The sequence below is a fragment of the Anopheles maculipalpis genome, chromosome 2RL (assembly GCF_943734695.1).
Source record: "Anopheles maculipalpis chromosome 2RL, idAnoMacuDA_375_x, whole genome shotgun sequence".
Taxonomy (NCBI): domain Eukaryota; kingdom Metazoa; phylum Arthropoda; class Insecta; order Diptera; family Culicidae; genus Anopheles; species Anopheles maculipalpis.
In genome coordinates, this window is record NC_064871.1 from 14,694,985 (window position 1) to 14,721,886 (window position 26,902).

The 26,902-nt window shown below is 41.6% G+C and overlaps 2 protein-coding genes across 2 annotated transcripts in view; one reads left to right on the top strand and one right to left on the bottom strand.

Annotated features, from left to right (window-relative positions):
• Window positions 1-26,902, bottom strand: part of LOC126558780 (transcription initiation factor TFIID subunit 9) — a 406,967-nt gene that overhangs the window by 152,292 nt on the left and 227,773 nt on the right. The window lies entirely within an intron of this gene.
• Window positions 7,262-8,034, top strand: LOC126558864 (uncharacterized). Its single transcript, XM_050214943.1, has one exon. It carries the CDS (start codon window positions 7,275-7,277, stop codon window positions 8,031-8,033), a length of 759 nt encoding a protein of 252 aa, XP_050070900.1. The 5' UTR covers window positions 7,262-7,274; the 3' UTR covers window position 8,034.

Here is a 26,902-nt window from a genome sequence, read left to right on the forward strand (position 1 = left end):
GATTCAAGATTTCGAATAAAAAATTCGCCATAATCAAGTCTGCTATAAAAACCGCCCCTTGGCAACGGAATGTCAAAAGGCGACATCAAAACAAAAACACCACAAATCAAGAGCTAAATTTCAAAACAACTAAAGTGAACGCGCGCGCTCACACACGTTCGTCCGCGTAAAATATTTGCGACCGTTTTTGAGAGAATAAATAGTCAGTTAGCTAGTGAATGATAATTTGACCTTTCGGTAAGTGGACACTGTTAATCGCTCAATAAACGCGTTTTTTTATTGAGCTACACATTGAACGGCCGTTTTCACCCGGACGGTGCGTGTTTGTATATCCGTTTAGCATACAGTTGGTGGTTCCACTGTTACTAGGGGAGCACTGTCGTGGGAAACCGTCGTTCCTAGTTTCAAGGGATTTGTTTTTATTACCAGCACACGGGTTTTCCGTGGCCAAGTAAGCAACCGAAGGTTAATCACTGGCATTGCACTGTTTGTATTTAATTTGATTTATAATTTTCACACCCTTTTCTTTGACCCGGAAGCTGTACTCACCGATGGGACGGAGATGACCTTTACGAAACTCCCGATGCGAAGGAAACAGTTCCTCAGAGTGCTTCCGATTAGGGGTGTAGTAATTGCTGCCAGAGGCACACCACCCACTCAGCACGACTCACGGCGATGAAGTGAGAATTTATCAGCCCGTTCACCGGTTAGCTAAATTTATCATCACTTGACGATTCCTGTCAGTGACAATATGTTGGAATGGACCGGTTTTTTTTTTTTGCTTCGTTCGTTCGTTGACGCACATGGGTGATGGGTGTGTGATGGGTGTATTCGCATACATACGTTCGTGTGTCTGTTTCCATCCAGAACGTTACATTTTCTTTTCGTTAATGCTTTGCCCCATTACGCACCATCGGGAGCATCGTTACATATCCACTTTAAGCACGAGAAGGTATTTGGATCTCGGGGGTTCGGTTTATTCATATCGTTGATTGATGATAGATTATGGTAACGAAAACAGCTAGAGAGCGCGAGAAGCTGGAAAACTGCTTGGAATGAACAATATCATCATCATTATTATGTTCAGGCCCCGGCTTTAATAAACGATAGACAAGCTAACCGGTAACGACATCATCAGACTGTGCTGTTAGATATGATGCTGTCAACAGGGAAAGATTAAATCTTCATTAGAATACATTCTGTAGGAGAGTTTTCCGACGAGAGCTTTTTTTTCTTCTTGTCTGGCTGGCAACAAAGATAACGTCAATCGGCTGACAGCCGTGATTTTTGGCGAGGTGTGCGAAGAAGCCGAAATTGACGCAAGCATTTACCGGCAAAAAAAAAAAACAATTCCCGAAATGTGTGAAATATAGATAAAGAAAGCTAATAGTCCCTCTTCAACTAATTCTGCAACGTTTTAATATTTACCTACCGTTCAAGCACTGAATTTGATCCTTGTGCCTCTTAAGGACACATCGAAATTGTATGTCAGATAAAATGATGGCTTGCCTTAGTAGAACACAAAGCACAAGGTCTAGTATTATCCGCGCAATACCCACACACGGACTTCACACGGCTCCACGATATGGTACATTGTTTCACGATCACTTTTCTGCTTTCCACCACGACGGCTCGATTCTGATGGTACCGTAGCGTCGCGACGTCTACTTTAGTGATAGGAACTAAAATCCCAGATTGAATCCCTGATCGATGCTTGATGCGGATGAATCCTTGAATATTATGGCTCTTGCCAGGCAGAGAATCCGAATTCCGATAGAGAACGGTATAGCCGTAATAGAGATTCGAAGGATCCGGACCGGTTGGCTCTTCGTACAACTAAAAATCTAAGTGGGAGTTATATTCCATGTAATGACTAGCAAGTAACACCTTAGACCGGAAGGTCGCACCGGAGGACTCGCTTCTACATCAAGAGTCCACTCATCTGCCGAACGAACATCTGCCATGATCGGCCATACACATATGGTCTCTCATGCATCAGACTAGTTACACACTTGCACTCTTCAATCACACAGTCCAGCAATCAGGCCGGACGACCGTCATGCTAATCCGCTGCGATCCCCCAAATAAGCCCTAACGTTCTGAATTCTCTGTCGATGGTCATGGAAAGCAATCATGCATGGCTTCTATACGAGCTTAAATGTTCCTCCTGTCTTCACTTGAGTCGAGGATATTTGGATAGAGTATCTATATGTGAATCGTTAGCATACACAGCGTACTAAGGCCAAAAGCTTCAAAGGCTTTAAAAAACGAAACAAACATAATCAGCTTCTTCAAAGGCAGATTTCAATAGCAAGGATCGAAAATATTCTCCAACATTCGCAGACCCAAGTGCATTCCCAATGAAGCGCAAAATTAAACAATTCTGAACCTGTCGTAGGCGTCGTGGGAAGCAAACCATATCCTTAAAGAAGAAGAATATCATCATCCTTTCCTTTCCTGTTTGCGGTTCAATTCTCTTTCGATAAAAGGATTTTTTTTTGCTGAGATAATCGCCCGTTTTTGTTACAGTTCAGTATAGAACCAGCTGGCTGACTGGGTAACAAACATCTTGCTATCTTGCTAACGGGCTGCAATTTCTCTCCCTTATCGTTCGTTTCTCCTACGCTTACGAGCCATCTTCCCGGGTGTGTTCTATTCTTGTACAAGGGAAAAACTGTGGGAAATCCATATTATCGACTCGTTAAGAACAAAAGAAACAGACAAACTACCCTGCTAAAGTTTATCACACACGCGTATGTGGTGAAAGATTTGTACCCATGAGACAACCGGGCGAGGACTAACCCCGGGGTTAAGGGTTGTTTTTGGGTGGTTGTTGTTCTTCGATTTCTTCCAGAAAGGAAAAGCACAAAAACTCTGTTTTCCTGGCTGGGTGAAGGTATTCCAATTCGCACTGGCAAACGGCAATCAAACCACGCGTCTTGGCAACTAAATAATTCTTTAACTTTTTCTATCAGATAGCTGTTTGCACAAGACCATACACTGAGCGAAATAAAAATATCACCACCTCTGTTTTTATGTGATAATGTCTTCGAATTTATACCGAACACATAATTAAATGTTGCGAAATAAAAATAGCAACTCTTTGTCCTTTGATTCTTAAATAAAAAAAATCGTAAATTAAAATACATATTCAGGACACAATACTCAAATGTACGAGGTATTGATTCGTATTATTTTAATTAGCCGTGAAGCTCGATGAGCATTTGAGCATTGAGGAGTACGACTATACAGCTTGTCAATGTTGTCCAAATGTTGGTTTGTGTGAAAACCAGACTTAAAATCAAATTAGAGTTAGGAATCGCGGCGTAATCCTTCTGGTAAACGTAGTCTGGACTATTAGAAAATTCGACATGTTCTGTTAGAATATAAATTAAATTTTAAATGACAATATAACTTACTGTAAAGACTTGCAAAGATGTTCTCTTCTAGTTCACTGATGTTCTACAAAAACTTTTTTTTATATCGCACCGTAATTTAGGTTCTTTTTCGTTATATTATCTTGTGACGCCCAATATCAACATTTTGGCATTTAAATGGAGGATTTATGTCTCTCAAAGTAACCTCTGTACCACATAATTTTTAGACATTTTCCTTTTCTCAGAACACAAGTTGCAACACTCAAGCTATTAGTACTAATTGAGCGAAAAAAAAAGGTTTCGTATGTATGTTTTTGTATTAAAAAATATCCCCCGTGAGAATTGATTTCAACTGTTTCAAACCCGGACTTAAAATTAGCCAAAAATGAGCTTCGCTCATAATTTTTTTTTACTGTAATGTAAATGTTTTATAAACATCTAAAACCGTAGATCAAAAAGCTTTAAAATAGAATTTGCAATATAAAGAATAAAACAGAATTCGTTCATAAATTAATTGGTAATTGCAAAAAAAAAAAAACAATTTATTTACGATTAATTATGACCGTACTATGCCGTATTGTCTGATGACTAAGTTATATAAACATAACGATTAGACATTTCCTCCTTATTCTTTGCCTTATAACGGGTAAACTAGGTTGGTCAAAAAAAAAAGTGGTGGTAGTAGTTTTATTTCCCTCAGTGTAATGCAAAAGGATTTTCAGAAGCTTTTAGTTTTAACTCAGTCCATGTACGATGGTAAAGTAAACAGTTGCCCTGAAAATAAAATAAACCCGCGGCAGAACCATTTTTTTAAGTAATAAATATTAAATAGTCCACTCTACCTGCCCTGTATACACAAACAACCATTTACGGTATGTTTGTCTGCACATGTCGTAATGATTTTGGCTTATTACCTGACGATCAATAAACCCGCGCGCGGTATATATCGCTTATCTCCCCAAACACTCCATTCACTTTTGTGACAAACAACAAATGTTGCATAGAAAGCCTCGTTCCCACCTGCTGGAAAGATTTATTTATGTGCGGTTCTTTCTCTTCCTAATCAACCGAAAATCGACACCATTGAGCGCCAAACTGCACCAGGAAGTGAATGGATGGTGAAGCCGCATGTGAAACGATTCATCTGCCGTTTCGTCGGTTTTTGCCGCTCATTTTGGATTAAGGGGGAACGTGCAAATATTTCGATAAGAGAGAAACGCACCTTCATGTCGGCATCGGTATGATCGATTTACACCAATAGTATACCGTATGCGTGTGTGTGTCCTAAATTAGAAATTCGTGACTAAACGGAAATTTGTTGTCCCAAACATCATAAAACCGTTTTTCGTATTGCACGTCCTTTAAATATCGCTGCCACAAGATATTTGTTCGCTCCATCGAAAAACATTCCAACCAAGCCACGGAACTATTCGAAGCTGTGGATGAAAAGTATCAAGGTCGGAGGCATCCTCACCCAGCATCGTAATTATGGCACCCTACAATCCATACGGTTCTATGGATCGATCACAATTTCAACCTGAACGTTCGTCCGTCTTATTCGTGCACGCCGGTCAGATGAAAATCGTAGAATGAGAACGATAGAAAGATTGTCCCCACGATCCGATGGTTATTGCGAATCCACCATATGAAATGCATCCCGTCCGCGAATGGAACGCTGGAGATGCAGCTCTAGCATCCTGATGCTGACATTTGCACGGATTTAGAGCGTCATCGATCTTGGTGGAAATGTGAGCTGGAAAATAAATTGAATTTTACATTCAATTTCTTATCCCCGCACCGAATGTGATGTGGATGTGTTTGAAGCAATGCTATTTTCTTCACATGTATTACGCTGACTGCAAATTGTTTGCGTACAAATGCTTGAAAAAAGAGGACTTCACGCAGGAGACTTTTTTTTTAACGATCAAATAAAGTTCGATTTTATGGAGCTGCAATGCGAAATGTGTTGTGTTGTTATGCTTGAGCAATTTGCACTTTTTATCTGTATAAAGCCTTCAAAAATAAAGCTCACCTAAAACTAGGAAAGATAACTTAAAGGATTGAATTTGACTCGAATTTTACGTGGAAGAAGTATTCTACCAAAATATTGCAATCTGGTTCTATACATCCTTACGGCAATTACCTGACAACTTTAAGTGTAGCAGTCTTCACAATAAATGTTTTTCCCTGGACTCTTTCTGAGCCGCAACCTCGTCTTGGACGGATGTATGAGTAGGGTGCAGCTGTAGAGGTTCGCCCAACACATTCCATTGTGCTCATCACCGACTCACTTCGAAACTGTAAATCAGGTGGATTAGGTCCCTCTCCTTCTTCTTTCTTCTCTTCTCCTTGCCTATCAAGGATGAAGTACAATAATGAAGTAGATGTACTACAAGCAAGTACTACAAGGGAGTGTCCTTAGTACTCTGTTATCTATCCTTTTTATTAAAGCTATTAGCTCTTTTTTACCTCTTGATTGTTCATTGTTTTATGCTGACAACATTAAATTTTGTTATCCTGTTTCCTCTCTCAACAACTGTATTCGGTGCTTCAAAACATCTTCCTTTTTTGTAAAGTTTAATGTCAATATGCTTGTTTTTGTTTGTTATACTTTATTACTATACCATGGACCCCTGTTAACCGAATCTCTTTCGTCAAGGATCTCTCTTGCTATCAGAGCTCATTAATCGCTTGCAGTATTGAAGCTTGTTGCCTACGATTTCATTTATCTTTTATAACTCAAGGTTACTAGTCTCCTTACAGACTAGGTGATTGTTAGAGTGCTAATCGCGATTTTTCATTAGATTTTCTGCCCGCAAGATCCTTGGGACCAGTCGGTCTATTGAATCACGTGAATCCACTGCCCAATCCTCCTTCATTGCCACTCTTTATCGTCCTTTCGTTCCCTTGTACTATCCTGTCCTTCCCTAGTCTCCTATCCTAGCTAATTAATAGCTTAGATATGGTTTAGTTTAATGAAGTCCATTATGTAGTCACACGGAAAGTAATGAAATATATTGAAATTGGAATAAAAATTGGTGAGGTCGATTTCAAATACGTTCAATCGACGACGTTCCCACCAACGCTATTTTTTTAAAGTGCCATCAAATGTTCATTTTCAGTTATCAGTTTTTCATATCAATGTTCAACTTTTCTAGGATATATTTTCTTCTTAACATAACGCCATGCCAGGTTATGCCGACCATTCTCTAAGCTTACGAGTAGATTTACTAATACCACCTAGTTGGAAAGTCAGTTCTAACGATTTTAGACGTATATAAATAAAAAGCCTCATTAAAAAGGATTACAAAAACCGAGGGCTATCGCATCAGAAACCTTTCAATTTTTCATTGCATAAGTTGTACCAGCAACTCGATTTGAAATATGACCCCCATTCACGATGGGGTTCAATGAAATGAAAAGCAAAAAATCCATTTTTAGGCCCAATATCAACAGTTTTATAAATCATTGCTAAGTCCCGTCAGAACTTGGAAGCTTATATTTACATCAAATATTTAAAGGCACTCATTTTCTGCTGTGTGCAACTGTTTACTTGGGGAGTTTTTTTGCGATATATACATGGTGTGTTGATTTTGGTTCAGTCCCCGTCTCGCACTCGACGAGTTATTAGCACCATTCTCGCGCCACACAAAACCCATCCCAAGCTCTCTTTTTCTCACGTGTTAGAACGCGTTGGTTCCGGTCGGGTGCTGGTGCGGTTACTTTAGGTTTCGAGATTTTCGGTATGTGTGTGAGTGTGTGGTTCAAAAGGAAACATTTACACATTACCATCGTTAACGCCACTAGGAGAGACAGGATCCGTAGACATTGAGACTAATTTATCTTCTTTACAGGCCCGTCTTCTTGCAACGACCATTACCTCACACCTCAAACGGCATGGTTTGGGACATCCTGTCAGTCTGCGGCTGGCCGGTTGCCGGTAGTAGAGACGAATCATCAAACCCACCACCACGTGTCACGCTCGTCCAAGAGCAGTCCGGAGTCGATGGTAGCTTCCTGCTAGCGATGCTGATGACAAATCATCTGAAGCGAAGCGCGGACAATCACGTGCTACTGTTGGCAGCAAATCATAACGCCGCACACTATACGGCCGCATGTCAGAAGCTTACGTTTAACACCGCATCCGCCATACAGACGGGACATTTGTGTATCGTCGATGTACTATCGGAACTGTATACCAGCGGTGGTAGCTTGGGTGGACCCGAACTGATGCAGCTTATCAGCGGTCGGCTATCAGAACACAGCAAAAGTAACAACACACTGCTTATCGTGGACGATCTTACATTCTACAGCACGCTGCATTTGGACGACGGAGAAAATGCAGTGATCGATTTTATCGAACAGCTACTCACCACGACCGCCCACGATCACTTCGTGCTGAAGGTAAATGTTTCCGAATGCTACGAACGGTTGTGCACGTTTCTGAACGATATGGCCGATGTAATGGTTACCCTTGGCCCACTGCCGTCCGGTAGTTTCCGCGAGCTGGACGGTATCTTAACGGTGCACCGCAAACAACCATCGTACCCGCTAATGTCCGCCGTTCGCGAACAGTGCAAAACGTTGCTCTACAAAGTGCATGATCGAATGGTACGTACCTATGTGCACGGTGAGGTAGGAATAAAAAATCTTTAAAGAAATGGCACCATTCACCTAAAGGGGATTTGGCGATGCGCCAAGCGTAATATTTCACTGCGTGCGTTCACCTTCAAATCTATGACGGGAAAGAAAATTCATTGCATTCAAACACAGCATCGGTTCAGGAGTACAGTAAAAGCAAAAATAGTATCACAAAATGCACCATTCAGCGGAAGGTTTCGGTCACAGGAAGATTTCCGGTAACATTTGTGCTCCGGTCGTGCATGGGTCGAGAAAAGAATTTGTGTTGTACGTGATGCATCTCTTCACGTCGACGAAATGTGCGCGGATCTGTGGGTGGGAACATGAAGACGAAATGAATTTTCTTGCTGGCTAGGTTGCCAAATGGCTGCACCCCATGTAGCTAGTGGCGCTTACATTCCACGGACGATTTGTGTGACAAACTTTGACATCGTGTGGAATTTGTTAAAATTTAATGAAGCTAATATTGAGCGCCATGTCGGTACGAGTAAATACTAAATGTGCAAACGGTGCAGTTACTGGTAATACCGGTACGTGACAGAGCAGTTATGGGACATGTGTGTACATCTTGCTACTTGGAATGTCAACGGGTAAGTAGTTACAGCTGTAAATCTTTGCTCCTGGTGCTGCGTGTCCTACATTCCTACAAGTTGTCGGTAATGGATGTGTGTTTTAATTACAAAAATGTTTACATGACATTCTTAATTCTAGGAATAAAGATGTACAAATTGTTGCAAAGTCAAACAACCGTGTTGAACAGGGATGCTAGGCAATAATTGGATCCAAATTTACCCTTCAAAACTTTTGAAAACGGAAACGAAAAGCGAAGACTAAATCCTCAAAAGCCCCGCAAGAAATGCGTATATTTGCCGCGAGATACTCATTTCATTACGGAGTCAGAGCTAGCACCTTGCACGATCTCTAGTGTATGATATCTTCTGTATGTGTACCGAGAGCACAATTCGTGACCCGGATGGAGCAACAAAAATTGGCCACCATCGTAAAGAGTGCTACTAGACCAGTCTTCTCTGCGGAAACATAACCTTAAAAGATATGGCTTGACGTGCATGCTTTGCCCAGAAGCTCTACTCTGCGCTGTTTTATTTTCTTTTACGTTCATATTTCATAGCGCTGCCGGTGGCTTCTTGGGTACTGTCATTTTCGTCAAGCCACACGGGATCGTGTAACCGTTTTTGTCTGCGTTACGTTACTCTTATGACTTATGCGCCATTATTCATTCACATCCACGAACTCTCTCCTCCCTTTGATGATGCTCTGTCGCTTTTGGGGTTGTGCGACAATATCCTACACTAAATTGGTCACACGTATTTATTTATCGCTTGCAATTGAACGCATGTATTTGACAGCCTTTCGTTAATGAGGACCGGTAATTTTTGGTACCGGTATTTTACGAGGACACTTGTAACGGCACGTTGTTTTGAAGAGTGTAATGGTGTCCTGAGCATGATTGTGCATCTCAAATTGTTTTGCAAACCATTAGGCATTGGAAATGAGTTAATAAATCGACGTCACCACACTGCAATTGCTGAAGTAAATTTAAAGCTATCAACTTCCATTTTGAAAAGTTTACTTTGCGAATTATTTTAGAGAATTACATTCCACCATTCCAAACCGTCCGAAAGCTCGTAAACCTCAAATACTTTGTACCCGTTCGCCACCAGCTTCCCGAACCTTTATTTAATGTTTTTCCAAAAATCTATGTTTACTTCCCGCACATTGTTTCGCTAGATAGCGCAATTTCGTACCGTTCCACCCGTTGCGTTACTCTGATCCAGCCCAGTAAATGGCATCCCGATCGTAAATTGTACTAGTACTAGTCCATTAAATCCCAATACGAATACGGGACAGATTCCACTAGCTTTAACTTAATCCTTGTGTCCTGATTCCAAATACCGCTCTTACCGCGCGTCGACCGTTGCTGGTAATATTCCCTTTTCCATCGTTTTCCATCGACCGGGAGAAAGTAAATAATCATTCAACCAACGCTTCTTTACGCACAGTTTTACGATGCACTAATTCCGTCACGCTTTTCTCAAGCATCGTTCTTCGCTTATCGTTCCGATCGATCTCGAACGATGGTAGAAGATGGGAAGCCCCTATTACGCCATAAACGTTTTCCCAGCTAGTTTCCTTTCGGGTTGCTTCAAAAGGAGGCCAATTTGTGTCATTCTACACATTTTGCGAGTCGATATTGATTTTTGCTGTTCTTTACCAATTTTTTTTTTTTTTTTTGTTTGTTCGGGTCGGGACTTTATTGGCATGAATGAAGCACAACGTGAAGAACGAGGTTCGATCGTTTTGATAGAAAAAAAGGAATACGAGAGGCACACTAAATCTTTTTCCCAGTTCGTGATATTTCGATTATTTGATTTGGTGAGTTGTCCAGAGCGGGAAGTTTTTTTCGCCGTTTTCCGTTTCCTGATTCCGTAACGTAACATGTTTGGCATCGGCCGAGGACTAACCGATAAGATGGTAGAAAGTGGTTCCATTATTTACTTTTTTGGAGCGCATCTAGTTGGCAAAAGCTGGCCGAAGTTTATACCGGTGGTTCTACCACGAGCTTTTTGTGTGCGCCATCCTCCTTTTTGGTAGAACTCGATCCATGTGTCTTATATCTGACAAGATTAGTGTCGTGGTTGTGTGTGTGTGTGTGTGTGTGGTGCGAGTTTTCCTGGAATGCTTTTATGTTTCGCGTGGCAGATATGCGCTCACGTGTGCTCGCTTGATTTCGCTTTCCGTTCCGCAATCGCTTCTTGTGGGAAAAGCATATTTCATTCCGCTGTACCGCGAAGCCACGCTGCCGTAATTTAATCAGGAGATCCGGATATTTCCTTTCAATCGTTTTCGGAGGAAAACACTCTCAACACAAGTCAAACAAAAGGCGAACGGGGGAAATATCAGAGCGGTGTAGTATTTGATTTTAATGGGAAAATAATTTGACAAAGTGATAACGTGACAAAGCGCTTTGCAGCATGAGTCAGGTATTCAAATGGCCTTATGCGCCGCCGCCGTGATCATCGCTCAATTGTTTAGGGATGAAGCTTTTTTTTGCGGACGTTCTTTTGCTCTTGAAGATGTACGATACCATCTTCCTAACAAGTCAATTTGATTTCGACAGGAATTTAACTTAGACATAGAAGTCGCTTTTAGAGTTATGAGTCTCAGCCAAATAAAAAGGTACACATTTCATCGTCCCATTGTTGTCGGTGTTCCGGATCGGAAGCAAAAAGCATTGCTATACCTCCAATCATCTCCACCGTTCAGGTTTTTTGTTGAGGTCTAGCTGTGTAGAATCATTTATCAATCCGATTGTCATAACACAAAAAATGTAAACACATATTAACAACAATGATTAATGATAGCGTCGGTTTTGGCAGTTCGAAGTAGTTGGTTTTTTGGCACAGTGCTTAACTTAGCTATAGGAACACTTGGTTTTTGAGGATAAAGCAACAAGCAGAAGAGATAGAGTTAATCTTTATGTTCTTGTTAATTGTGAAGAATTGTAAAACACGTGTTGGGAAAGTTTTTGTATGATTTTACAAACATTTCTTCTTCAGTGACAATACCGTCCATCCGTCCGGCAAGCCGTCATACTTAAAATAAATAAATAAATTTCATCTTCGGTTCAGATTTTGAACAACTTGTTTCTTTACATATTCTTTACGTTCTTAATTTATTACTAAGTACCACGGCACGTCGCTGTATTGTTATCTTTACATATTCTATTATTGAATATTTTATGAGTGTCACATCTTATGTACAATACAAATAGAAATTTAAAATAAATGCGGCTAAAAAAGCGCTTTGACAAAAAACATTAAATGAATACATACGATATTAACAATAAGATATACGGAATATGGAACAAATTGTATCAGGACTGTAAAAACTGGTTAGAAGGAAGCTAGAGCTAATTCATACATTGATTCAAAAATATCAACACTTTGACAAAGATGCAATAAAATTGTCTAGACAACCATATTGTCTAGAGCAAATTAGCATGTCCAAAAAAAGTTATTTAAGTGTGTGGAAAATTATTACAATATTTTTAAAACACGTGTGTTGTTATTTTTCACAACTTACTAAGAAATAAATCTTAGATATCGGTTCCATATTTCAATCTAATCCAAATAAAATACAACTGTTCCTATAGCTTTGCCAAGAACTGTATAAGATCACATTAAAGTCAAAATTTTAAAGCAAAAACCGATGCGTTTTCAGCAGTTTTTGCAAACACCAAATGTTTAGCATTGTGCCGGCAGGAAAAGGCAAATTATAGTAAATTTACGTCGGGCCAATCAAATCGGAATTGTTGTTTGTTTGCTTGTCAGCAAACTGTTTTGCTCACAGAACCCACTACAACGGACGCCTACAATGACACGCAATCAGCTTTCGATTGGGGCCTTGCAGCTATAGATAGTTTTCGGCGCATGAATAGTGTTTTGTCCTAAGCGTAGGATCAAGCTTTACGGTCTGTATACAACACAATCGAACCCGCTGACCATTTCCCTACACCCCCCATTAGGCGTGAAAGACCCGCTGTTGGACTGTTTTTTTAAAGTAATTCCGATTTGTTAGGTTGGTCAGTTTGCAAACCGGATGTTTGCAGACTGATAAGCACAGGCCAGAAGTGGAACAAAAATGGACAAATGGATGACTTTACGGGAGTAAACTTAAGATTGATATAGTCTGAAACGTCGGCCTACATTATTCCGCCTTGCCAACTGCCCGGGTTCAGTCATTTGTCCTCCATCCGATATCCTTCTTTGATGACGGTTTTTCGTTTCGGTCGTACAGTTTTAAGCCGTGACGTTACATGCAATCAATATTGTCGTCTCCGACGAAAGGTTTTAGTTTTGCTGGGGGAGGGTGAGATGTTTCAACTTTCCGGACGGTTAGATCTTTTTTTTTTCTTTCACCCTTACTCACTTGAACGCAAAGAAAATTGACAGACCAACCCCGGTGGGTCGTTCGAACGAAGCCAGCCATAGCCCACTGCACACTCGGCACACCGTATATCGATACAAACCATCCCAACGTTTGCCCTCGGGGAGATGGATAACAATAGCCAGAAATCGTGATCCTTTCTGCGTACGAAACACTGAGAAGATTGAGTGGAACGAGTTGAATGAGAAAAAAAAATGGCCGTTTATATCGTTGTCCCACGAGGAAAACTTCCCTCGGTCCTTTGGGTGGGTGGAATATTTTTTGTTTTTTGCTTCTCCTTGCCTGTATCATACTCTTTATGATTCGGCTGCGATGTAAAGGATAGTCGGCGTGTGTTTACTTGTGACAAGCCGGTGATGGCAAACGATTGACGAAGAAAAAGGGACGATAAGGGCCTCCATGTGCCGAAACGAATCAAGGAGCGGGAGCAAATGCTAAACAACCATACATACTTGCCATCAAAGAAAGGAACGATATCGTTCGTTGTCGTTTTTATTATTCTAATATTTGGTCCATCCTTCAAAAAGGTTGCCGGCTTGAGTTGTGAGCCGCGTAATGGCGCACACCAATGAAGACGGCCACGCGAACGGAACCAAACTATAAAATGCTATGACACTTGGACGGGTTTTTTTGTTGCAGATAATAGTATTAAAAAATCAATACAACGTGTTGAAGCTCGCATACTTAAATAGCAATCCAGCAAGCGCACCAAACCTTCTAAATAAACCGTCAAAATCAATAGTCGCACGGTGATTGATGTGATGTGCCTTCCACGGTTTATTTAACCGTGGCAAATACTCTACTACGTGCTGTGTTGTAGCCGCTTTGCAGATCCTAATTTGATCCAACCAGGCTGTTGGTTTATTTTCTTTCCTGTAGGGCAACCCTTCTCGCAACTGGGCACGCAAAATTGTACAATCATTTACAATGATAAACATAAACATCACATGATCGGACGTAAAAATACTTTTGCAGTACTTAGCGTGCGCAGCTGGAATGATCACTGATTCCACTGATGGAAAAACGAGCTTGTGCACGCGCTCGTGTCATCGATTTGGTGCAGTTTTGCGATCATTAAGCAGCTGGTAATTTAGTACCATTGCAATGACTAGTACAGTCAAGTTTGTGTGTGTTTTAAATGTTTACAGTAGCAGCTTCTTCCTGTTCGAGGGAAAAATGGTTAATCATTTTCCACAGCCCGCCTATTGCCTGACCGAAGCATTTCATACGCCGCCTTCATTGATCGATTTTGAAATGGATCGTTGACGGTCATTATGCGGTCATTTCAAACGCATCGGGAAGGTTTTGTCCGTTGCACAGTCGGTTGGCGGTTTAACGGCGCCATAATCCTGTCCCGATGTGCGGTACACGGAAGTGGCAAACTGCTCCAACGCTTCCATCGGTCGATCTATGTGGGCAAATGTTCTGTTTACAAGGTTTTCAATTTCCGTGCTGACGACCGTTTTCCATTGCCTAAACCGAGAAAAACAGACGAGCAGGAGTGAGAGAGAGCGATATCGAAACAATTAAACCCGCGGTCACTTGTGCAAAGCCACAGATGGAAATCGATCCGATGTGTGTTGTGTGAAATCGGTGTCGGGCTGCGGCTGCCCCACAACTTGGACACTCCGGACGACCGAGTAACCAAGTGTTGCTGCCATAATTCTGTCAAAACGCGCTCACAAACATCCCGGGTCGCCCATGTGCTCGAAAACCTCCGAGGCAGTAGTGCAAAACGGGAATACCGACGCTGGTATGGTGGTGTTCCAACGGAATGTAACTGCCCGCCGGTGGCGTGAATAACTGGCCTTAACAGCAGGAAATGCAAACCGAACACATGTGCGGCGAATGTGTGGACGGACAGACGCGCGGACAGAAGGTGGGTGTTGAACCAATTTGATGAATGTGGGAAGCGTGTTTCACATTTAACTAAATATTGACTCGACTGCGCGTGAACTCTTGATTGGCGTGTGCGAGAGATTTTTTCTGGTTTGTTTTGGGATGCCGTAGAACGATTGCTAATCAGTTTCGGATATTTCGGTGTGGAAAATGAAATATGGTTCATTCATAAATAGAGTAAAACCGAGGTGATGATGAGAGGTATGTTTTCATTGAATGGAGATTTGGAGTAGTGGAAAAATAAAACCAAAATTGATTGGATAACTTTATACGTTTATCTGCCGGTAGGAATGATGGCTGATCTGTTCCCAGAATTTGAACGCGTTAATAGGATTATTGAATCAAAAAACTTCTTCTTCTTCGTCACTTCAAGTCCTTCGAGCTCATGGTGGCTATGTAATGCCTTACTAGACTTGATGTTACCTCTTATTTGAGTAGTCAGTTTTTACCACGGGGAAATGGAATTTGGTTAAGTTGTTTAAAGATCGTTGCTTTTATTTCCTCTACTACCGTACCGTCATTAGCTTATGTTCGTTACATCTTATGCTATTTTTACATCACCATCTTCTTATTCCATGATCTGATGCATCCTCTATCCATGACTGGTGCAACTGATTCGACCTTACCTGTTCCAGCACCTTCCTGGTGGAAAAGTAGTTCGGCTTTCTCATCACATATTAAATATCTCGCTATAGTATACATTATCTCGCATAAAACAAGCGTTACATAGCATTATACGTTGAGCAGAAATTCACAACGTAACAGAACGTAAGAAATATATTCAGCCATTTTAACCAAGTGAACGTATAAATAAAGCGGTCTAGGAAGCCTGCGAGATCCAGAGAGAGCAGTCTAGAGGGAAGGTACAACAAGCTAAACCTTGCGTTCAATGCTTTCTAGAGGTTTGAGTGTCCTCCTACCCAAAGTAAGGCCTCAAACCTCCAACATGCCTGTAAGGGATATTCCTTCTGAACATCCAAAGTTGCCTGACCGATTTGCTCCGCCGTACCTTTGGACCAAAGGTCCTTACCTTTGGTAGGGTATCCTTACCTCGATGTCTCCAACATTAATGGTAGGGAAGATTCTCATCTAGAATCTTTAGACTGCCTGAACAGTCAGATAAAAGAAAGATATTGGTCCGCACAGCTAGCAATCACGTTGTTCCGTTCTCGTCGCGATTACAAGTCCGAAATACTTCTTTCCCACCGCAAGGTGTCCTAGAGCGAAATTATTCTTCTTCACCACATGGCGACCGTAAATGCTATTCTTCTTCTCCACCACATGGTGATCGTCCGGGTAATTTCTTCTCCAGCACCACAGTATCCGGCTTTGACTACCGTCAACATATCTGCTCCGTCAAACAGCACAGCTAGCACGTGGTTCATTCTCCTTCTACACACGCCCTGCCCGCACACTCTGCCAAAAACAGTCCTTAGTATCCGCCGTTAGAAAATGACGTCCTCTGATAAAATAATCCAGGACTCTTACCCACAGAGGACTACCAGGTTCTTGTACCAGGTTCTCTTCTGCATCGCAGGAGTTTTTGGACCCCATAGTGCGCCATCTATCGTTGTTGTACGAGGATTCGATCGTACCTAGCTAGCAAAAGTCCTTTACCACCTCGAGATCGTCACCCTCAACTGATACTCTGCTGCCGAGTCGAGATCTATTACGATAGGAGCCTCCGACAAGGAGGTCTAATTGATCCTTAATCAGTGGCGGATTTAGTCTCTGTCTTTACTTTCCGCGAAGCCAAAGAATTGGAGAGATCGGGTGAAAATCATGCCCCGGATGTAACGAAGCTGTGGAATTCACATAACACCTTCCAGAGCGATGTTGAACAGCAAACAATCCCTTGCATTAGACCCGACCCTGGTAAAACTCTTCGATTGATTCCGACAGCATGTTCCCAAGGAATCCATACTGCTGCACAGTGTTCCATAGTTCGTTCCTATCTATTATATCACAGGCCGCTACTTTTACATCATATTTGCTATTTTATTCATTCTACTCAACCCCAAAAACCACCGCAGGACGGATTCCCAGCAAGCACATAAAATTGAAGATTTTGTTCAACAAAACAAAAGTTGACTCGTATGTTTGTCTATAGGCATAGTTTTCTCAAGAGGAACGTAAGGACATTGATCCGACCACCCCTTTTGCGTCACGGATCACGGAAGTTGGTGACCCGAAAAAAGAGCCATATCCTATTTGTAAACTTGTTAGCGTCACCCGGAAAGCTATCTTGTATCTTAGTTGTTATTTAACACCTTACATTCCCGTATCCCACCACCAAAGGATAGGAATAAAAAGTTCAATAACAGCTCCCACCCGTCGAAGGGTAGTTTTGTAAACTATGGCTGACCTTGAATCACCTGACCGGTTTCAGGGGGGAAAGGATTCAAGATTTCTCTTTTGGTCGTATATCTTACCTTTTGAACTTTCCATTTACCCATCAACTATGCATCTCGTCTCAGAAAGTTTTCCCGGGACCAGCAAGTCGGCGGCATACAAATTTGCTGGCAAGGACCCATATTTTGTAGCTTTCTGATTTGTTTTGGCTGAACAGTTTTTAGGATGGAAAACCATCCAATTAGGTTTGCCGAATTTTTGCTGTTGAATCAATAGAGCGTCGGCGTAAAAATGGAAGCAACTTGCGATAAAGTCACAGTATCACTTATCATAATGCTCACAAAGCATGGTGGAACTTTAAGCATTAATATTTACAATCATTATTTAAAACCGTAAAACTAAAGAAATTTGTTTTCCACATTCTCTCTCTCTCTCTCTCTCTCTCTCTCTCTCTCTCCCGCTCTCTTTTTCTTTGCAATAAAACTGTCGAGCCATTTCACTGGACGTCCTTTATACCGTTTGAGGTATTACACCAACAAAAATCCAATTACAAGTTTACTGCAGTTTTGTTATTTAATTCCCTCCTCATAACATCAATGATGCGCATTAATTTAATTTAACTATCAATGTTGCAGTCAGGACTGTCCAGAACCAGACCTTCCTAAAAAAAGCTCCTTTTGCCTACACAAAACTTTTCTGATAGTATCAGGCTGCTAGTATCAGCAAGCAGGAGGAACCTGCTTGCTGTTAAATTTGCATTTCTTCTGCTACAATTGCCCACACGCGTACCGTGGAGGTTCGAGGTTGAATCTGTTTGGCTGTAAAATGTATTTCTCCTTCGCTTTCCATCCTCCAAAACCCGGACTAACTACCCGAAAATGCGACAGGAGAAGGAGACCACCCCTCCAAAATAATAAACTCCCAGTCGATGGAGTATAAGAATGGTTCCCTGTAATCGGTGCTGGCAAGCTTTTAATGCTTGCCCATAAAATTTGTCACTTGTAGTTCCTTTCCATTCCGCCACCAGTTGTTTTGGGGAAGAATGTGATCAAACGGGAAAATGTGATCGAATCTGCAACCGCAATACCACACGCCACCGGACCGTTTAGCTGCCAATCCCGTCCATTGACTAAAAATGGCAAACAACTGGTTGAGAACTGCTACGCTTCTACGGGGTTGTTGGTAATCCCTTTTTGCTAGTCCCTTACAAAAATCGATTCCACCATGCCCCGAACGGCATCTCCAGTTCGCCGCTTCTCAAGGGTGAATTGGGTTTGCAAATCTGGTATAGGATTTATTTTCAATTAGTTTCCGGTAAGCCAGGGTTGCCGGGGTTCGGATTTTTGGTAGAGGGGTAAGCGAGAGCAAAAGCGAAGGTCAAACGTGTTCGGTAACGATTGTTGCTTCGTAACTATTGACATTGTACCGTAACCCATACAGGGATGATAATGTGTGAGTACTTTTTTTTGTTCAACTTCAAAACTTTGAATCTCTCAACGTTCGATGATCATTTTTAGCATTCGAAACGTTCTTCTGCGTGGAAGTGGTTTGGTTTCGCTTATGCAACGGTTATTTAGACAAAACTTCGCATCATCATGCTTCAGAGAGGAGAAAAAACGAAGGGTTTTTACCGAGTTTTTGCACGCTTGTTTAAAAAGCATCAATAGCGAGTGTTTCAAAATTAAGTCTTCAAGAGATAATTTATTCACCATGTCTGGTACGTTTTTTTTTTTATCGTGAAGAGTGTTTTTTTCCTTTCAACCGTTATTTGTTTTATTACGACTAAAAGATCGTTTTTGCCACTTAAAATCGAGACTGATCAAGCCAAAATGCGGCTCCAAAGCAAAAACCCCTCCAAACGTTAGTCTCGCTCAAGATCGAATGATCGATGAAGTTCGATCGATCCAAAGCCAAACCGCGTGTACCACCTACGGATGTACCAATCATTAAAACGGAGTTTTTTCTTTTCTTAGTTTGCCAATTTCCGCCTATTGCTCAATCCGGAATGCTCCTATCGTGGAAAGAGCAAAAGGAAACGCTACACTTACCATCACTGCACAGTACCAGCAGCCGGTTGCTTGCTGCGGCGCACTGTTGAATCGTACGCGTACGAGTAGGTGTTTATGATGAGCGCAATTAAATTCGCATTCGATTTCGCCTCCGTCTGGTGTACGAATTTGACCAGGGTACGTTGGCTGGTTTGGTGGAAATTGCTGCACCGTTTGTTACCCAGATCCGTACGGTTAAGGTCACTGCTTCTGTTGGCCTTCTCCGGATGCTCGCCATTATGATTGCTGTATGCAAATCGTCGTACATACACACACTCAATATATGGTCGATGGTAGCATGCCGACAGTCAATGATGCCAAGCGATGTACGGTTTGGCCTCGCGCAAACGCAAGACACTGTTGCATGTTTTCTTCTGCTTGATTCGTAAACCTTTCGTACCATAAAAGTGGTAAAAACGGAGAATCAAAGAATCGAAAATTGAAAGAGAAAAGTTGAACCAAACATTAGTGGTTTGGTTGTTCTATTAAACCTTGGTGCGATCAAAACAAGTGCATTGATTTTCATATGTTTTCTTGCTAAGGGAAAATATATCCAATTACAGTGAAAATTTCCAGATAATTTGTTAGTGAATATAAAAACTAGCCAAGAAACATTTGGAGGTGAAACACATCCTATGCTTTTTAGTCTCAAACAAGTTTTATTCAAGTTCCATCGTGGTTATACCAAGTCAAAACAGTTTTATTATGACTATAAATAGTGTCAAACCTTTTTCTACAGTTTTGTCAACATGAAACCATCTTAAAGGTCACCAGAAGACAACGACAATGAAAACTAAAATTAGATGTTTTCGATAACACCATGTCACAGCACTGTTAAGAGCATCTTGTAGCTTATTCTTATAATCATCTAAACTCTTCGCGCCTAAAGATTTATTATTCTATTCTTCATGAGCATTAAGACTATTAAAACTTTGCGTCTCAAGCTCAACCAATGCTACATGTCTTCTTCTTCTTGGCTTAACGACCTCCAAGGTCCATTCCGGCCATCGAAATGGCTTACTAGACGACTTGCCGATACCACGTAGTTGGTTAGTCAGTCCTCACTACGGGGGTTGCGGTCCGGATGGGATTTGAACCCCGGTCCTGCCGTTTGAAGACCGGCGCCGCTGTCGCCTACACCACCGGGTCTCCCCCATGCTATATGCTACATGTATTAATATTAATATTACGATGATTATGATGACTCAGCTCTCAGCCCTTCAACAAACTGCAGTTGCTTATTTCTCTGTGAATTTAGCCGCAGTTTGTCGTTTGATTATTTCAACCATATTTTTGAGGATGAGGATTGTCTATCCAACTACGTGCTATCGGCAAGTCTAGTAAACCATTCGATTCAATTTGATTCGATTTGATAGAAATATTCGAAAGATTTGAATATTATAACTGTCAGTTTCCATATCTGGAAAGATAGTGTTGATCTGTAACATAGTTTTAAAGCAAATTTGAAGAATTTTTAAAAATAATTGTACTTTTCCAAAAAAAAAAAAAAATTAAATTAAATAAAATTAGAATAAAAGCATTGAAATAATAAGCATTTCTTAATAAACAATAGCATTTCTTTTGTAAAAATCTGAAAATTAAATATTAGTTCGATAACGATTAGGGTCAATAACTCCGCTGCAGTTGCATTTCCTTGCTCAAATTCCTTGCTCCATTTTATATTCTTGTTTGACCATGTCGATTGGTCAACGTAACTACCGACAGTTATTCGACAAGAAACGCATGCCGTACTTTTCGGCACCTTCAACTGGCAGACGGCCAGCCAGTCGTAAACATCATCGACCGCCGTACCATGGCCATAAAATTGCCCGGAAGCATATTTGCACGATGTGGAACACGATGGAATGACGATTTCTTTGCAAGGTGGCCACTTTTACATCCGCTTTACACACATGCACATTTCCATGGAGCGATCGGTCTTGATCATTGTGTATGGGATGTGGTGGATGGGATGTAAACCCATCCACAGCAAACGATCGATAAACCTGATGCTTCTTGCAAGCCGGTTTCCTGCCAGTGTTTCGTTTCCGATGTCAGGCTGCTCCGATGGTTTGCCACGGGGAAGATAAATTACCGCCTGCTGCTTAATCGGATAAAGCCAGCCAGACACCGATAAGTAGCCCGTTTCCCAAATTAATCGAATACGATACGGTTAATCTAGCGTTTGGTGTGATACACTTTACTTGAGTGAAAGAATTTATTTCGATCGAAAATACTGCCAGAAGACTGCCTCTGAGATTTTACTTGCTCCAAGCAGCATGCTCGCTGCGAACGCTCTCTCCTTCTCTCTCTCTCTCTCTCTCTCTCTCTCTCTCTCTCTCTCTCTATCTCTCTCTTGGGACGCGTTGACTTAAGCAAAAACATAATGTGATAACGCAAAACTGAAGCCTCTTTTTCCTATTTTTTTCGTTCCCTTCCTTCATCCGGCCGTTTAGCGACGGACGAATTAGAAAACGCATTTGTTTGCTACTCTATTAATAGACATAATATACATGAAAAATAGGCCCACTCCTTCAGCCGAGCTGTTAAACACACGGGGCCACGAAGCAGACGGGGGTTGGGAGAGTTGAATCGAAAGACTACTCAAACAAATTACTTCCACCTTCCGAAAAAGTGGAACGGTGGAGTGGCATTGCCTTGCAGTGCGGTCCCTAAATCATAAACTTTCCAGTGGCGGTGGGTCCCATTTGTCTGTGCAAACATTAGGAACACATGTTTGAACCCCGGTTGGGGCTGGGGTGTAATATTTGCTTCAGTAATTCGACAGCACAATTCTGGTACCGCTTCCATGTTTTAGCTAATTTCACTCTTAACAGTATTTTCCTTTAACCTCTAAGAAATTTGTTTATATTTTTGCAACTGGACCTTCACAGAACAACAGAACGGTTTGCTAGGAAATTGTAACTAGAGTTTTCCGTAGCAAGACAATTCTCCAAATATCCAAAAGCTTTTATAAAACTGAAGATAAATTCATCAAAACTGATTCAGCATTTTGTCTTTCCTCATTTGTCTTTCATCGAATAGAATTTTTCTCGAAAATTTCAAATTTAAAGCAAATTCAAAAATCATTTCCAATCTCGATTTCCAGCATCCAACTTCTTAAAGCTACACAAATAAGAAACCATGCTACGTTGCAGGGGAAATTCTGTTTCGCGTTTGCCATGTCGTGCAACATTCGCTTTTCGTCGTGGCAGCGTTCCAAACGGTCTCCCCAATATCATTCGTTCGTCAGTAAAGCTTTAAAGGTTGCATTCGTCTTTTTTTTTCTCTCTCGCTGGTTTGTTTTCGGCCAACTTACAATTCACCCATTTTTTATGTGCTCTTTTGTTTATCGAAACAAACCACAAGTGGCCGCTATTTGATTGTGGGGCAATAGAAAATAAAACCATATTTACGATGTTTGCGCGCTTCAAAGCATAACGAGCGGCACATGAAGAAGCTTTAGAACTTCAGGGCAACGAATTGCACATTATGTCTTTTGCGGTCATAATAATGTGATTGGGTGGGTGAGGGGGAGTGACGGTAGCCCCCGAAGGGCACACCACCGGGGAAGGGGTACCATTACCAAATTTGAGTCTCGAATTTGCGGCACCGGCAAGTGGAAAACCATGGTGAAAAGCTTTTTTTGTTGTTGTATCTCTTTCCTATTCAATGCGTGTATCGAATCCGCTAGGACAATCAACTTTCCATTCGCGCACTTTTATCACATTCAAAACACATACAGACACGTTCCTTAAGCCATCCTTCAAGCCACGTAACAGGCTGGGCGAAGGAATTCCCAACTGCACTTGGATTGACGGGATCACGGGTCGGAAAATTTATTGACTAACAGCAACAGCCCCGCACCGTGTAGGTCTGCACATCAAACAAATTGTGTTCCATCCGAAAATCGATGCATAGCTCGATTCACCCTTGAGACAGCGACGGTTTTGTCGAATCGTGTCCTGCCCGCCTGCGGACGATTTATGGCAGTATCAATGGATGTATAAAAGTGGCAGCGTGTTCCTCTTACCTCATCACTCGAACCACGGCTCGTTTATTGCGAATTTTTCAACCAAACCATCAATCTTCATTTCGCGAGATGACGCCCAGCATCAGCACCGGAGCGCTTATTTGCCATGTGACTTTGAAAGTCGAACAACGGACGGGACGCAAAAATAAAGATTCAACCAAGGCCCAGGCTGTCAAAAATTAGATAGCTTAAAGAGGGGAAGTTTAAAGTGTTTCAATAGGGCGCGCTTCATACAGTGTGGAAAGCTGCATGGAGCATTATTTTTTAATTGACGCCCTATAAGCGACGTTGATTGCAGGTGATTACAGCTCTTTATTAACCTTTCATTTGGGGTAATAAATTAGAGACTACCGCTACTGTTGATGCTGTTGCTGCTTTCCGTTTGTATTCACCGTGTGACGAGGGACTTGGACATGCCCGCCCTATTTAAGCTTTGATTTTAGCTGCTATCATTCGGACGTCCAGCAGGATGGGTCATCGGCGGAAGTAAATTTGGTTACTGATTGGTTACTGTTAAGTTTATTAGCAAGGACATTTACTTGATTTTATTGCAATTATACAACTTGCCTTAACTATCATTTTAATCGCTTCTTACCCGGGTATGTTTTGCAATTTTATATTAGAATAACACTTGTTGTAATCAAGCTATCGGTTTGAATCTTCAGGAATACTAGGAAAAACATATTTCCTGTAATATTCTCGGTTTTAAATCATATTTTGAAAAATAATTGCTTTTTTTCTTATAAATCCTATACATTTTGCGCTAGTCAGTGTTACGAACATGCTATGCGTGACTTTTGTAATAAATCTTTTTTTTTTTATTTACATAGAATATGTACACCGACCGAATCTTCCTTTATTGCCGAGGGCACCAGATCACCGCACCATTCCATAGAACGGACCAACCTATGGGGCACCATGCCGCAGTATGGATTCCCTGGGAAGATGATGAGGGCCCTTATGCAGGCCACCGCGTGCAGTGCAAGAAAAGAGTGTTAAACATTCTGTGGAAATCGTTCGAATCTCTCCGAGGTTTGAGCCAAGGTAATGGACTTCGCGGATGACATTGACATCGTCAGATAGACATCTGCGGCAGTGTGAGGGACTGCAACACAAGGACAGAGAATATTCAAGGCGAGACAAGACAAATTATTTACTTACCGGAGGCTCTGACCATCGCGATTCGGATGCAGAGTATCAGATTACGGCAACGACTCGAGAGCTAAATCAGAGGACACATTTTTCAGAAAAATCATGCCTAATACGGGCTCCGCAAAATCCTTCGATCCAGAAGACTCCATCCACACACAAAATGCACTATAAATCTGGTGCGTCCCCTATCCTCTACGATTGCGAGTCCTGGACGTTGACGAATGGTGCCAATGAGAACAGATGCTAGTTATCACCCTTGAATGATTCAATTCAACCATTCAATTCATGATCTATTCTCTGAAGGGGTTGGATTTCCCCGCATACCCAAGTGAATGGAAACCACAAACTTACAATTATAATCCTCAATTCCAATTCCTAATTGAACTACACTTCACTATTCGAACATCAATTAATAATACATATTAAATTCCGGCTACCTAATTACTCATAGTAGTAAAACCCTTTGTACAGCAATTAGAATGTGGTTTTAATCGTTCGCATGGCAAATTATAAGCTTCCATGCACCGAAGAGAAACTTATTGCACACATTTCACATTTTCTCATGCATGCGATGCCAAAGCTCCCCATTTATCACAGTGGAAAATGGTTCAAGTTCAATTACGCTATGTGTGTGAAATTAATTTTGCCTTTTTCCCGTTTGCCGATGTTACCATACTTTTTTCCCCTGACCATGGATGCACCGCAAAAGGGCATCCATGGTCGGGTCACGTGCATTCGTTCGTTATCTGGGTGCCATATTGCACTTGATTAGGTCAACTGCCAGATGGCTAACCGAAAGACGGAGACTGTGAGAGCCCTTGGTAGATGGGAGCGAGCTGTCGATAAATCGACTATTTTTATCGTTCACCCTTGATTTCCCACCTGTACGATCATTTGGCCAGCAAACACCGTGAAGATGCTTCTTATGGTTGAAGAATTTTCTCGTCCTTCTTGACACCGAAACGCACCGGAACGCGACACACACACACATACAGGGATGCGTCCCAAGCACATATTGATTATTCAATGACATCTCACGTTCCAGTTTTCCCGGGCGTAAGACAATAAAAATTGTTCCATTTGGTCGGTTCTTCATTTTCCAAGGCGTTTGTTTCTTTCGGATGTCCTTCTTTTTTCCCATAATCAAGTTACATCGCAACGGTATCGGTACCGTACTTCCGACCTCGTGCTGTCCCGTGTTTTCTTCCCAAAGCTAAGGTCTTGCAATAAATTTTACTTCCATAATGAATGATCGTAATGGAAACGAATGGCGCACCATCGATCGCAATTTCTGTGCGGGGAAGTTAGTTGAAGGGGGCAAGCCCGATACGATTCGAACCCAAAGACAACCAATACACGTGTGCGTTTGTGTGGCGCAAACCTTCGATGTATGTTTTTGCGATACAAAATTGTAAAATAAAATCTTCCACCCGACATCCCGAAGTGTGCCGTGTGCGGTTTTCAATTACGTAATACTAAGCTTTCAAAATTCCCTTTGTTCCAGTACTTTAAATTGGGTCTCTACTCCTCACCGTTTCCTCAAATGTGGCCCTCGCAATACGCACCAGGAAATCCAGGATGTATTTTAAAGCGGAACAGTTTGGAAACTCTCTACCACAAAGTCCTCAGTGTTGAATTCAAACTTGATTGATGAATACTGGAACCGGTAACATCGGTGCTCACGGTGCGTTAGTGGCAATGTAAAACGTTGGCTGTGTTAACCGCACCACTGGCTAACCACACCGTGCCCGGTGCTCTGCGAAATAAATCGTCTACCGTTGGTATCCTTTTTTTGGGATTCTGGGATCTTTTCGCTTCCGCAATCGTGGGTTGAAAACTGTCATTAATAACTAGCCGCAGTGAGTCAACTGTTGGAACTATTTGCCGCACACGTATTCAACGGGCTTCATGATAAATGTGCGTCATAAAACATGCATAATTATGGTTTAAATTGTCTGTAAACCTGTTTAATGTACGGTTGCTTAATTGTAGTTTAGATTAATTAGCGAAATTTAAAAAAGTTTTAGTGAAAAATGCTCTTCTTAGAGTTAAAAATAGATTCCTTATTCATAACTTCCTGCTTTTGCAGTTAACTCTTTACACAAATTTTACAATTTCTTGGATCTGGGAGATGAGCTTGACTGTTTTTTCTTTAACCTGTCGAGAGAGGGCTTCCCGTGAATGTTTGTATGTACCGTCTACCGTCTACAATCCGTCTAGAGTTCAATCTAGATTCTAACGTATGAAGATGGCGTAGACATAATTGGTTTGAGGCTTTGCTACGTAGCAGAAGCTTACCAAAGGTTCTAGCTAGCGCTACTGGATCTCGAGTTGAATCCCCAGGTTTTTCTTTGGCTCTTCAACCTCAAGAGATCTTTCCCTACCGTTACTGGCTTTCGTTGCCTTCGTTTTACCCGTAGTGGGATTTCAGT

Bases quoted from the DNA above. Each gene is read 5' to 3' on its own strand.
- LOC126558864 (XM_050214943.1), top strand. From the start codon at position 7,275: ATGGTTTGGGACATCCTGTCAGTCTGCGGCTGGCCGGTTGCCGGTAGT.